This window comes from Rhea pennata, chromosome 3, assembly GCF_028389875.1.
Source record: "Rhea pennata isolate bPtePen1 chromosome 3, bPtePen1.pri, whole genome shotgun sequence".
In the NCBI taxonomy this organism is placed as follows: Eukaryota; Metazoa; Chordata; class Aves; order Rheiformes; family Rheidae; genus Rhea; species Rhea pennata.
In genome coordinates this window covers 50,595,003-50,610,466 of record NC_084665.1, presented here as the reverse complement: position 1 = coordinate 50,610,466, position 15,464 = coordinate 50,595,003, and the positions used below count along the sequence as shown (strand labels likewise).

Sequence of the window (15,464 nt, the reverse complement as noted above, 5' to 3'; positions counted from 1 at the left end):
CAGGACTATAGTGTGAAATATAGCCATCTACATAAGGCAATGATCTCGTCTCAAATATAGCAGTGGTATTGGCGTATGAAACTATTAAGTAAAGGTCAAGTTATAAGCTGTGATTTGCTAAGTCATTTTCTGCATCTGTATCCCTGCTCTGGAAGTTAGGAAACTCACTGCAACTAGATTTAAAGCACAGAAGAATACCATAAAAGTAATCAATTATATGACACTAATAACAAATATTGTATGATTTTTAGCCTACTGTAATGGTGGTATTTTAAAGATATCAAATGCTTGAATCAAAAGTATCTATCTTAAAGCCACTCCTCCCCCACGAAGAATCCCCTAACAAATACCCACACGACCTATAAACAACTCTCCTCTTCCAAATTTCAAATGACAGCCAGCAACACACAATTTCTGTCAGGTATATGAGCTAGTACACACTAAGAAAAGCAATGCCACATGCGTTTTCTGCAAACTTCTTCCCTTTTACTCATTGCATGATGCAATAACCTGTGCATTTTTACTGCCTATTTTAAAATATCTGCCTACTAGGATGAAGAACATTCTGATTTCTAACTGTCCCACTACCAACAGGCTTCTCTACACTTTCTGTTTGGCTGACAAATGCACATTAGCCTGCAATTACAAACTTATACACAGCAGTACTCAGGGATGGAAATCACACAGGGGGCTCAATGTTCATGTTTGGTTTTTCCCTCTAAGCAGGAACATCTCAGATGATTTTTCACACTTAAATAGCAGAACAGATTTTATGAATCATTTTTTCTTTCTGGTTGGAACAACCCCTATTCCCTGTTGCATTGTAATACTGAGTCACTTTGCATAAAGTGGGTTATTATTGCCAAGTAAAGGGAGAGAAGAGGGAAGTGGATGTAATACTCAGAACTTAGATGTGCTATAGGATACCTATCAAGTTGCTTCTTGAAGGAAATTATTTAAAATTTAAAAATCTCCTTACAAGGCAACTCATGTAAGAAAAAATTACAAATATTCAGTGGCAAAAAATCTAGTAAATCTAATGTGATAATGATGATCAGAAGGATTGTAAAGATGACTTTGTTTTTAAATGAAGGAGGGTCTGGTCTGGTCTGGTCTAAATGCTGAGTCGTTGTACTAGTCATTCACATTACACTATCCAGTAAGTTCAGTAATTAGTGTGGTAGAATCTGTTTCTCCCATGCTATAATACTGTCAAATGAATAGTTAGAAGGTCTGGCGGAGCTTCGCTGTCTCAAAAATCCCCTCCCCTCCTAATGTTGTGCCCTGACACTGACAGCCCATGAAGACACTTTTTTTCTGTGACAGAACAACTCCATGTTAATCAGCAACTCCAGATCTACTTTGTGGTGGCTCTGAATGAGCATGAGCTTGGTAAATTTATAGTGTGGGCAAGAACATCTATTTCAGCCTAGCTTTTACAATTTGGGGTTCACAACTGGGAGAGGAAGGGATTCCCCTGCCTTAACCCTGGAGGGGCAGGGCTGGTGGAAGGAGGGAGCCTTAATAACTGATGTCAACTTTCATTTGTTAGTTTGTTTTAAATGTGTGACATGACTATTTGATGGGTGAAGTAAAATTAGGTACGCTGCATAGTCATTTTTCCAAAAAATGATTTCAAAGAGCTAAAAGAAAAGAAAGGAAAAAAAAACAGCAAAAAACCTCTGCTTTTCTGCATGTCCTGTTTAAGCAATGACACATGAAGAACTTTACGTTCAAACAATTACCTGGTACTTTAAATAGGACACCAAGGGAATAAATTTTTTTTAAATGTATTCACACAGTATGAGACTAATCCTCCTCCAGGGAATACCGGTGCAAATCAGAGTAACTCCTCGGAGGTCAATTGAAGTACACCAGCATAAAATAAATGTTAGCCAGAGGAGTATCAGGCTCCATATATCTTTATTTTAATGCAGAGGTTGCAGATCATCTGCAATGATAAAGTGAACAACATAAATATAACTGACATTTACTCAATTGATCTCACTTCCTGCTGACTATTCACAGCTCCAAATATAGGGCCGCAGAACAATGGTTCAAGGAAGGGAGGCAGAAATCCTGGTTCTAGCCCATTCACACATCCCTATCTGCTAATACCTCTTACTTGAAACGCTTTTAATTTCCTTCTCCTGCTAAATCCTTTCAGGTTTAATTTGACATTATTTTCCCCCTTCTCCCCATAGAACAACTTCTCCTCATCATAAAAAGAAAAAATACCAGGATGCATAGGCTGAAGATGATTGCAAAAATCTGCCTAAGCATGAGAACCTACAGATAAATAAGCAAGGAAATCTCTATTTTACATACAGTATATATGAGGCACTGGCAAATTAATTATTTAATTGGAAATTGAGAAAGAATGATATGGGGGCAGGGAAAGAAGACTAAAATAGGAGGCTATTACAAATTACAGTGCCATTTGTGCTAATTTAAGTAAATCTGCAATTATTTCCTACAACTTCATGAGGTCCTGAACCAGGTTTCCTCTTCCCATTCTAGGCTGACAAAAGGAACCTTAGCAACACACTAAATATATTATGCAATACCTTGAATACTACCAAGAAAAGGCACTGAATTACACTGAAACAAAGAACATCAGGTGTGAACACCACCACCTCTGGGGAAAGATCACCTTTATTTATCATGCCAGCAAGCATTCTCCTGTATCTCTGTTACCAGTACATAATGATATTTGCTACCTATAACAAAGTTACTGCAAATTTTACCTCAAATCTACTTAGGCTCGAGCTCTTCGACCGAGACTTCTTGCGGAGATACACTGAGAAGAACCGACGCACTGTGAACTTCTTCATGTTCATTTCCATTGCCCCGTCCGAGCTACAGTGCAGAGCACGAAGGAGCTGCAGTGCTGGAGAAAGCTAGCGCATCCCAGTTGCCCCCTATTTATATCCACAGGCAGGAGATCCTCCGAAGGGTCTGTTTCTGTTCATCAAGGCCAGCGCAGCTGGATGTGCGAAAAGTACGTTGCAAGAGCCCCAAGAGCTCGCAGCGTGCTGCGTGCTGCTCGGAGCATAAAGGCTTTATACTCTCTCTTGCTTTCCACTGTTTACATTTCAGTGCTGCAAGCCGAACTCCCTCTCCACTCCCTCTCTCCCTCGCCTTAGGTCCTACTACATCCAATCAGGCTCTGCTCTAACTGCATACATAATAAGCTCCAGCAGATGACAGCTCCTAAGTCCCAGGCATAGCAGGTTTGAGACGAATATTAGATGTGTCTATTGCTTTGCACTCCTTTCCTCTCAGTCAGGCTTTTTCAATTTCCTGGCTCGTGAATCACATGGGGAATAGGCACATGCTGCACTTCTGTTTTTAGCTTGGAATTTCAGCATTGCTATAATTACTGAGGGCTACGGTGGTCAGATTTGAGAAGAAATGAGCTCCCGTACAAGAGCCCCTCCTGGGAGAAGGCTGAAAGACGCCATGAACCCACTGTCAGAACAAAAGTGTCTGAATCTCTTTCTTCTTGGGACTTGTTTTTTGATTTTTGGTTTTTAAATGTAAAATAACATTTTCTCCCACCTTTAAATCAAAAAGCTTAACATCCTATTCATATATTACCCACCAGCTTTACATCAAAATACCTAATGCTGGCATAGCTCTGAAAATAGAAAGCACAACCTAAATGTAAGTATTACCATTCTTGTTGTGCTGCAGCAGGGAGCTATAGCCCTTCTAAGAGGTTAAATATGTACATCTATTTAACAGGCTATAATTTTGAGCAGCTCACTATATTGGAAGCGTGCAGACTTACAGCTCCCCTTCTCCCCTCCCAACATAAACACATTTTCAGCTTTTCTTCAAAAGCTAATGAATCTCAATGCAATCCAGAGACTTGAGAGCTCTCTGTCTGCCATGCACAGCTCAGGCTCCTTGTCCTTGGCAGCCTTTCCTTTCTGACTACCAAGGAGCATCCAGACATGCCTTTCTCTCATATCCTCATATGGAAAATGAACAACTCTGATGACTTATTAATGACTCAGTTGAACAAGCTCAGAGAGAGCTGACACTTCTGCAGCCTGAGAAGACTCTCAGAGATTAAATGACAATACCACATCAGTCAATCTGCTTTAAAAAAAAAGAGAGAGAGACAGACAGACAGACAGAGAGACAGACAGACAGATTTTGCTTTAACTGCATGTCTGGACTGTGCTGTGAACTATACTGGCTGGTCACAGCTGTCACTACCTGCTTTATTTACAGGTTTTCTCTCTCTCTTTTATCTAAACCTCACCACAGTCTATACCTGGAAGAGCAAGAAAACAAAAACAAGTAAAAGAATATCTTGGCATTTATGGTTTTGTTATGAAGGAGGCCAGACTGAAGGATTCCAGCAGGTACCTTCAGCATCATGCTCTATCATCTTCTACAGGCTCCAACTGTTGACTGTTACTGTCTCTCCCACCCTTTGCATAGCACAGTGCAGGCAGCAGAGTGGAAATTCTCTGCTTTATCCCCTTCTCTGACCAGTGCCTCCTCCTGACCACTTCTCTACTTCTTTTCCAAAAAAGTTTGATCTTCCTTTGGTGCTGTCAAGGTGCAGCCCCAGTGTAAACCACAGCCAGCCTAGGAGTCCTCCAGCCCTACAGAGGTATTGGCACACAGTACTGGCAAAGGCTCTTTGGATAGAGAAAACTACCTCAGAAAAAAAGCAAGCTCTATCTAGATATACCAAAACCACCTTTGTAAGCAAACCAAAATAATAGATAGGTAAAATGTCGTTTTATAGGTAAAACTGTCAATGCCAAAAATTTTTACTGATACAGCTTATCTAGTCAGGGATCATTTCTCCTCATTCCTCTGGCTGACATATCTGCACCAATAAAATCCTAAGCAGAGCCAAGGCCTCAGGCACACACCTAATTCTCTGATCCTCACTCCTCCTGCTCCCCATCCTCTCCTGCTCTGCATACAGTTCGCATTACTGTTACTTTTTTCTATGCCCTCTCCTCTGCCCAGAAAAAAGGTATCGTAACATGAGTTTCAGGCTGACGTAGGCTTTTGTGAGCCACACACACATTCTTAAGTTTGTAAGTCATTTTACCTTTAAATAGTAACCAGTCAAAATCATGGTAGCTCTCTGAACCCTTCCACCACATTCAAAGAAGTCCTACCTAGGATCTACTGACCTCTTTTTTTTTTAGGCAGAGGAGAAGATCATTTTCCAGCTTTGAAGACACATGGTATTAAGCTGCTCTCTAATAATGAGCAGTGTATGAGAGACCATCACTACTTACATTAACAGATTTATCACAGCCTTTATGTTCCACTTTACAGCCAGTACTTGAACATACAAGTGCATGCAGCCATCATTAAATATATGTGATTTGCAATAAACTTCCAAAAAGATCACACAGGATAGGACTTATTACATAAGTATCAGGTACACTTACTACATTCAGAATTTTGTTCCTTACCAGCTGCACAAAAGGATAAATACATATTCTTTCAGTTATGATGTATTGCGAACATCAGAGTAAAAGCTGGCCTTTGATGCTAGAGGTTAGACTGTAGCATGACCAGCACACTGAGGCAAGGCGGTAAGTCTCATCTTACATCCCTGCCAGGACTCAGGCATAGGCATGGAAATAAGCATGATCTGCTGGCATACTCACTCCCCTTTCAACCAGGTGATTAGGGATTAAGCAGAGAAGGACAAACAACTATCACATAGAGATATTGGGGATTGTATCTTCCAACTGGAACAGCACAACCAACCAACTGAATTGCAGAAGTTTACATTAAAAAGAATAAAATATAGAATTTAAAGATATGAACATGGAAAACTAAGCATAGGGATAGATACTGAAAATCAAATTCTATTAAAGTTGCATTCATATGGTATGCTCCCAAGATACAGAATTTAACTGCTTCAGAAAAACAAATGAGAAGAAATCTCAAAAACATTAACCTTCTGCTAGTAAGACAATATCCAGGTTTCCCAATCACTCTAATAAAAAGGTGCAAGCCAAAAAATAAACTAAATTGGAACATTCATTGTTGTATTTATAAACCTGCAACCTTCAGACCAACCTACAAAGTGAAAAATTCATTGCACTTGGAAATTCATGGGGGTAAATTATTTATCAGCTCCCCTCAGAGCAATTTTAACTGCCAAGGAGCTTAATGGAAAAAGAAATCCACCAAATGTCTCTGTTTAAGACCAGAATAAACAACAGAGTTGGGGGGTGGGAATATGACGCATTTGCACCAGCCAGTAATATTTATACTCTGCATTTTGATTTACATTTTTAAAAACTGGAACTATAATTGCTGTAACACAAAATAAATAAATAAATAAGAGTTCATGGCTGCTCCTGCTCCCAATGAAGTGAATAGCAAAACTAAGTTTAAATCAACTGCAAATGGGCTACCTGTGCACACACACTCTCCCCAGCAACCAGGATTCAAGACAAATTCATCAACAGAAACCACTCAAAATTATTTATTACAAAGCTTAAGTTCTAGCTTTTAAAAGTCAAATGGAGACTGCATATGAAAGCTAAACACCCTTTCCGTACGTGTATAGCTAGACAATACCAAGATTAGCAACAGCTCGGAAGCAGGGACTAAAGGATGCCGACGTCTGAAACCTACACAGGGCAAAAAAGCAACTTGCACTGAAGCAGAATGAGGAGGATGCCCGTGGCGGATGCCAGATGAATCATCAATTTCCAAAAGAAACACAATAACTTGAGCTAATTATTTATATGAAAGAACACACAAGTCCAAGATATCAACCACAAACCGTGGTTGGATGATGAAATTAGAGAGCAATTCTATGTTACTCTATTACGCAGCATGTCAGAGTCCATGACAAAGGAGACCTTTTGTATGTGAATCAACAATCTGAGTAAAACCAGAACAACTCTGCTACTTGAGCAAACTTAGAGATCACTGTGAAAGTAAAAACATAAGACTTGATAGTATCTTCTTTGCAAATGCAATCAGTTTTACCTATCTTTCCTCAACAGAAAAATACGAAACTCCAGAGAGAAGCAATGAAGCATCATACGCAAGAAACAGATACCACACAGAACAAATAAGATTAGCAGAACATGGCACATGGAGAAATGGAGAATGAGAATACCACAACAGAGGCACAGGAGACAATATCACAAAAAAAAGTAAATTAAACATTACCATTTACACTCTAATTAAACAAAAACAGGAGCAAGGGCAGGTGTTTCCAAGAAAAACTAATGAAGAGATTGAAGAACAGTACCTTCCCTAAGGTGATTAGATGGTACATGACACTTCGAATGATTACCATTTCCTGATCTTGAATGCTGGGCAAATTTCCATATGGCTTTTGTTTCCTCAGTGAGCAACTAAGATGCTTATTTTTCTTACTGATGTTTCTTTAAAAACCAATGATGAAATGCCTGAGTTTTGATCTTATTAGATCAGAGAATATGGATTCCAGGCTTTTCAGCTGCTGTACCTGGTTAAACACATCATCCAGTTCAGAGTGCCATTAACTTCACTGGAGCTGTCATGGGGAATATATATATATATATGCACATATATATATACTGCCCTGCCCAGCCAACATTGTGGAGTATGTGCAATATCCTGTCATATCAGGTATGTTTCTCACCAGCAGTGATCAACAAGGTTAGTTGGATGGAGAGGTAAGGGAATAGGCAGGAAAGATCATAGAATCGGTGAGGCTGGAAGGGACCTCTGGAGATCATCTAGTCCAGCCTCCCTGCTCAGCAGGGTCACCTAGAGCACGTTAGACAGGGCTGCATCCAGGCAGGCCTTGAAGATCTCCAGAGAAGGAGACTCCACAACCCTAGCCCTTAGCAGTGAAGACTGAAGCAAAGATAGCACATATTCTCCCTTCTCCCACTTCCTCCTGCGCATAGCTATGTATCATGAACTTCATTAATTTTCAACTTTTCCATATATGAATTCAAGTTTCCAGTGGTGCTGCAGGCTCCTTCAGCCATTTTGCCAGTTGAAGTCACTGCTTCAAGAGAGGAAAAAAAATCACACATCTTGTGCAACTGTGTCTAACAAACCAGCAGAAGCAGCCGGGAACACCAACTCCTCTGCCACAGTCTTCTCTGCTCCAAGGAAGAACATAAATGACTCACAGTATCTGTTCAATCTTGAACTTGCAGTCTCAAGGCCTGGGGAACTTGGGCAAAACAGAAGATCCCTTATACACATACACCTTTAAAATCCTTAATTACTAAAAGCATTGTCCAACACACTGGCAATTACACGAAAGGTGACTAAACTAAATACAGCTGCAGCCATCACAGGAGAGAAGGGCTTGCTCTGAAAAGACCAGTTTTGCTCAACGTGCTCTGTAAGCTCCACAGCACAGTCCCAATAGTCTTATTAGCGATTCCATCCAACAGCTTCAGATGTTCTTAAAGAAGAGACTGTTCTGAGTGAACTTGAAACCAACATTTTGTAGAGATGCAAATAGCTTAGATGGAAAGTCTTCTGTACTTTTCTTTCTAATAAATTTTGCCTTAGCAGATAAGATTTAAAAAATACATACTTATTGCCATTGGGAAGGCAGGCTGTCTCCGCATGTGCCAAGCTGATGCAGCAGAGGTCTTCTCTTTGCTGCACTGCCTAGAAATTTACCTCCTTAAACCCTCCTAAACACCCGTTAGTCCCCTGATGATAGAGGGCTGCTACTTTCAGAATAATCAAACAGGGAGCACTATGAGGACACATGGCCTGTTCTTATTTGTGGAGGGAGAACTGGGACTGCTGCAGAAGTAACAGCTCCAGGACAAGGTAACAAAATTTAATTGAGTTTTCAGCAGATGACAGATGGTTTAACTCTTACAAAAGTGATCTGTGTTAGTGCTTAAGCATCAGATTGGCAAGTTTCACAACTGCTATACTGACTGCTCCCAAATGTGGTTTGTTGCTTATAGACTTTGTTGCTTATAGACTGTTGCTTATAGATCCAACATCACTGGCCATATACAAGTCAGTTTGCTGTGAACTATTTCTAAAATGGAGATTAGGTTGTCTAGCAGTCTGCATTGAAAACAGGCCAGGGACAAGAGTGTCAGTGCCATTCCTCCCCCCCCCCCCCTTTTTTTTTTTACAGATATCACTGAGACTTTTACTTTCTTAGCTGATATTGTATATTGGTCTTACTTGCCTTTTGATGGCTTAGACAGAATTACAGGGCAAAGAACTGAAAAAACAATCTCCTCTATACTGTACCAGCTTCTACTCCAGTGTGGTTAAAGGAGATTACTGAAGATAGAATTCTGCTTCCTTGCCTTTGGATATTAAGCAGAAAACCATACTGCTCTCCTGTAACAGACTAGAAGTTTTACAGAAACAAGGATACTTGGTAAATGAAATATGAACAGTCTTATCACATGAATACGAACATACACTTTGAATGATCATTATACAAAAGCAAATTCTGCCATCTAGATTTGTAATGCACAGCATATGCTTACTGTTTATTCAGATGAGCCATGAACAATACTAAGAAGGAATATCTCCATTAGAGATCTCTTAACATGCAAATTTACTTTGATAAGCCCTGAAAGATATTATGCACAGGGGAAAAATAGTGCATGGTTTTGGAACATTCACTGAAAACCTTATTTTTTACTGTTACTAATTACTGAAAGACCAAATTGACACTGCATTAAGCAGTAAAGCCAGATCACTGTTTGGCCTTGAAGCCCTGAAAGAGAGAGAAACATAGAACAGGGCTTAGAAACTTTTATTCAGAAAAATATCAATAGCAGGTAGAACTTTTTCCCTTCTATGTGCTTCTGTAACAAAACTAGATATCAAGGTACAAAGGTGGACTAAATAGATAAAATGCATTGTCCTTAGCTGGATGACCCAGATCAAAACTCCTCTTCTATATCTGAAATTTTTTGGTGTGCCCTTGAAAAGCCACCTTAGTCTCTCTGGGTATACCTAGCTCCAGCCTGTGCACACAACCCAGTCACTCCTGGTTCTCTGTTAGAACAGGACATAGATTGCACAAATTTTCGCTTATTCTTTCTTCCTGCATCTCATGTCCCTAGAGAAGGAAATTTTAGCCAGAAAGGAGCCAGAATGCACTGTGGCCAGGTTCCTGCTTTTGACAAATATGTATGTATGTTCAGGATACCATAGGTGTGTACCTGCACCGCAGTTCAGTTACCATCTCTGTTTCAATCTCCGTGCATAAAATGGAGCTGGAGTACTCTGCCACTTCATGGGAGCTCTTTCAGAGTAAACACCATGATCATCATATGCGCTCGCAGCCAAAATTTCAGTGTAGGCTTGGCACATATTTGCTAGCTTTGCTTGCAAAAACAGATTAACTTTGAATAATGCCAAAAAAGAATAAACAAATGAGGCATGCAAATTTACCTTGGTAGGCAGTATAGCTGGCAGGGCAAATGGTATATAGGATATTTTCAAAATAATCTGTGACACAGCTAACACCTGCCAAAAGTCAGTCTCAGGGTTGTAAGAACGTCTACCCCATATTAGACACCAAAAATGAGATTCATAAATAAAAATCAGTAGTCATTCTTGAAATCTTGAGCCTATTTTTTGGACATATTTTGAAGGCATGCTTCAAATTGCTGTATTAATAGTACTTAAATCCAGATTACATTACAGGCACAGTTCTCTCTACAGGCCAGTTTTGAAATAGAAGCTGAAGAAAACAGAGCAGAGAGAGAGAAAAAAAAAGAGTTGAAGTGTTGTAACACACCCCCTCTTTCTGTCTCTAATACAGCTACATAAGAGTGAACACTGGAAAAAAAGCATGCAAAAATATTTCAACCTTCAAAAATCTGGTTAGATTCCATCTGATATCTACAAAACCAAATCCTGGTTTCTTAATTCACCTAGAACAATAATATCCCAGTGTCCCATTTTAATGCTAACAAACTAAGACCTTATTAAACTCTGCTTCCATCAATTTGATATAGTACAGCTAAAGAAATTTGTTTCAGGATTTCGTAACACCATTAACAGAGAAAGCTTTGGGAACAGTACCAGCAAAATGATTACATCAGTGCTTCTACTCTAAGATTATATGACATGATAAAGAAATAAAACCTGAGTTTTTATAGCCATATTGACAACATCCACATGCCCTGGGCTCACCACTTAACAGTAGTGGCGTACACATGGACAGAGCTCTCTCGGGATCAAAGCAAAACAGCCTTCATCCAGTCGCCATCCAAAGACACAGGATGAACAAGAGGGCTCCCTTAACCACAAGGACTGTGTGGGCCCAGTGACAGCTGTTGCAGTTCAGTGAAAATATCTCAGGTAAAGGCAAGGAGAAGGTCCAGTGCAAGAGCAAGAAGACAAGCCATATGAACGCCTGCTTATCTGGTTTAGGACTGATAGCTACTACAAAGCTGGAAGCTGCTACAGTCTGGATATGTTCAATATGGTAGATGATCTTTTCCTATAATCGTACTTGAATTCAGCTACATAAAGTGTCACTTTCTCTTAAGTATAGTGCCACTTACCTCACTTAAGCCATGAGGCAGAAGGAAGTACACACTCTTTTTGCATAACTGTTCCTGCCCACACTGGAATGAGTCTTAGCTGATGCTTCAACAAATATCTCAAAATTTCAACATCTTGTATATGTCTTCCTACATATCCAGAAAGTATGTGAAATCAGTTGTAAAGAGCCTGTAGTAGAATATACGATATCCAGATGCCTAATAAATTTAATGTCAACCCAATAGGCAAAGAAATGCCAACTCATCTTATTAGGTCACCTAAACTCTCTGACATCTTAAAGTGAATTTAGTATTTGCTTTCAAATTTTGAAATAGCCCTATAATTCAATTTGAAGTATAGACAGAAAAAAGCAATACTATGTACAACATAAACACACATGAAATAAGAATCTATTCCCCAAATATGCAGTGCCAAGTTAGCACTTTGTATTGTCTGTTTTTCATCAACTAAGGATAAAAATGTACAATTAGCTCTACCATAAAATAAGTCATACAATTTAATAGATGTTTAAGTGCTTATTTATACCCTCTGATGTACTGATTAAAATTACATAGAACTTCTGGTGTCCTCCTTAGTACACTATGCACACTCTTGGCCAGGAGCCTAAATACAATGACATGTATTCAAACAAAATGCAACATCCTGTAAGACACAACACAAATCTTAAATTCATTACTACACCAGTGACCTGATGTGGAACGCTTACATTTTTTGAACCGATGAAAAATCCTACAGGAACTACCTATCTCTGGAGCAGGGAACTTACATTAATGTCACAATACAGACATCTCAAATTCATAAAGCATGCTGTGTACAATGTGCAAAGTCCACACACTATACGTGCATTGAAATGTGACATCGTTATACTAATATGTTATTGGGATCAGTTTCTACATTCTGATACTTCCCTTGATGTCTGATATGCAATCTTTTCATGCAAAGTAATGTAGGACAGACCATCTACCCATTAGGAGGCTGGCAAAGACTGAGATTGCTCTTTTGCTTCATCTTCCAAAAGAGAAAATAGATTTTTATCCCTGATATGAGGAACAAATTCATATATCCCCTTTTAATAAGCTTCTCTCTCCTTGTATTACATATACAAGAGACCTTTTACATATTCCAGACGTTTTTCAGGTGCAGCTTGCTCTGATAATAGCAAGGCAATTAGGCTGCATTTCAAAAGACACAGTAGAGTATAAAGAGGGCCTAGCTGAAGACTAAGACACTCCCTGAAAGCGATGGCCTCTCTGGGTCTGGGTGCCAGGGAGCAGTGGCAGCTGGCTGCTCCCTAAGGGCAGGTGAGCTGGAAGCTGGGGGTGACACCAGCATGGGTAGTGCCCTCACATACGCGGCACTATGCCAAAGGGTCTGAATGCAGTAGTCAGAGCCAGGTGCTGGTAATAGGGTCCATCAACAGGCCCAGACACAGTGAGGGGATGAGACAGGACCAGGGTCTGTCCAGGAAGTCCAGTTAGCAGGGATAGGAGACAGGGCAGAGGATAAGGCTACACTATGGGTCCAGAACCCATGTAGGAGACAAGGACCAAAGGCAGAACTTGAGACAAGCTACAACAGATGCATGAGTGGTCCCATCCAGGATACAAGCTACCTACAGTGCAGGGCCAAAGTCCATCCAGGAGGCAGAGGCAGAAGACCAAAACTCCTACACTGTGGCTCAGGTTGGGACCAAAGGCCCAGGGCTGAGATTAAATAGAGCCCATGGGCAGGGATGGTGGTCCCAGATGAGGCTGCTCAGTGTCCTTAAGGCCCTTCAGAGCCCTGACACTGAGGCAAATGATGAACTGTCCAGAGTGCTACCCACTGCCAGCAATTTCAGAACTTGGACTTTATGTTAAAGGAAAAAAAATTTGTTTTACCAGAAAATTAGACAATCACTGAAAATGCAAAGGGCAAGCCCTATAACACCTCTGACAGTGGCCATATCAACCTGAAGAAATATTCACAAATTCAGATAGGAAAGAATCCTGGAAATATTAACATCATAATTGCACTAATCATGTAGTTTATATAGTGTATCATACTGAAGAGCAAAAGAAGTTTATAGAGCCCTATTTGACTTAGAAAAATCAACCAAACAGTTCTTTTAACTGAGTTTTCAGGAAGCTCTGATATTGGTATGAATAGCCACATTTCCATTTGCTAATCATAGCTTTTAAAATACTATCATTGTTAGTAATTCCATAATTAAGGAAAGAAATCTGTCATGAAGATCCAAACCACTTCTCACAAATACTAGGTATCCCCTGAAAGAACAAGGAAGAACCAGCAAAATGTGGAAGGTTTGGACACACAACTATGCTATGGGAGTACAACTCTCTCATTTTCTAGAGCAAGATCTAATCTTATAAAAGCATTGCAAATGCTTAATTATTTAATGGAAAATATTTTTTTCACACCCCATTTGATTATTCAGTGCTCCTGACACAGAGCAGGTTGGTGCATTTTGCCTAATCATTGTTTTAAGGCAAATAAATAAATAACCTAATTTTCCACACAACATTCAAAATGATCTGATCTCATATGCAGCAACATCACACACATATAATTCAGTAGGAGCTTTGTGATATCATACCATGGCTTTTTAAACATAGTTTCTTCTCTAGCAATGACTGGGACAGAAATAGAGTTAGGACAAGATCCACAGAAGTTGCAAATACAGCGGTTCATCTTGGGGATTCAGAACTGCTCTATTTATTATTGTAATTTTACTATGTTCTTAACATTCACAATATCTTCTCCTCCTCCTTCCTTTAATCCATAGTTCTCTCCTCATTTTCTCACTCACTTCCAGTCCCTCAGATCTCTTCAAATGTGTCACTCACTCTTCTCTTCCTTTTCTTCATCACTCTTACCATAACTCAAAAAAGCCAAACTAATAAATATAAATTTGATCTTGAGGGGAGAAGGACTGCCTTCTGATATTTGATTTTTACATCTGGAATTCAGAAGGTATAAAAACAGACAAGAAGATAGATGAGGGAAAGGGAATCAGAGAAGAGCATTCAGTGGAGCGTACCTGTCATGTTGTACACTTTGACTGGGAAAAGAAAGACAGAGAGCAACCCTTTCAGCAGCATGACTGACTCTTTCAATTTTATTGTGGGTCTCTTGGCACTGCATTTTAATGTCTCTCAGCTTATGGAGTCAGGACAATATATGAGAAATATCATACTTCACTGAGGAAGAAAAGAATGTAATTGGCTGCCCGGGCCCAGTTAACCAGCTGCAAGGTGAGTGCAGATGTGAGAGATGCTGAAAAACAGGAACTGACAGAAGTTCTTCACATGAAAGAGGGCTGGAGCTAATGCTAGCAGGGCTAGCAATAGGTACTTAGGCTATATGGAGGTTTGTTGCATTTTAGACAACAAGATCTTGGCTTATTAGATGGATACCATTAAGTCCTGGCATAGGCCATTGCTTGTGGCCTCACTCTGCCATCTCCAGGTTACCATTTCCTTCCTCCTCTGTCTTGGCAGAAGTATTCACAAAGCCAGTGGATGAACTGCATTAGAGAATTGGTTCAAATTAAAATTAGCCAGGCCATCAAGCACCTCCAAAAGTTAATTTTAGTGCAGTTAGTTCTGTGATCTGATTCACTGCGTGGCTGTACAAATGTCTGTGCCACCTCAATGTTTGTTCCTGTGGTAGAGGCAGAAATGTGTGCTTGTGAGTGGCTCTGTCTTCTTCATTGGCACGGTTGAGTTATGTCAGCATAAACTGCCTACTTCCCAGATAGGAAAGCAGCATGCTGTTGCTGCTTGGCCCAGCAGAGCTGGAATCACTGAGTAGAAAATGTCACACTACTCTTTGGGTCATAGTTAAAGTTAATAGATGGAGCATTTAAACTGTCCTGAAATATTTATCTCATTTATAAAATTAGTAGAAGTAAGTTGGCTAAAAAATTAAAATGAACA

General features: G+C 39.8%; 1 protein-coding gene across 2 annotated transcripts in view; it reads right to left on the bottom strand.

Annotated features, from left to right (window-relative positions):
• The window catches only part of RPS6KA2 (ribosomal protein S6 kinase A2), a 315,502-nt gene that overhangs the window by 175,592 nt on the left and 124,446 nt on the right, over positions 1 to 15,464 (bottom strand). Inside the window, exon 1 of one of the 2 annotated variants that reach the window (XM_062573695.1) lies at positions 2,748 to 2,946. The exons of the other annotated variant lie outside the window; for it this stretch is intronic. Coding sequence (XP_062429679.1) covers positions 2,748 to 2,846 — 99 coding nt within the window. The 5' untranslated portion in view covers positions 2,847 to 2,946. Of the gene's footprint in view, positions 1 to 2,747; positions 2,947 to 15,464 lie in introns of those variants that run through there. 2 annotated transcript variants of the gene reach the window in all.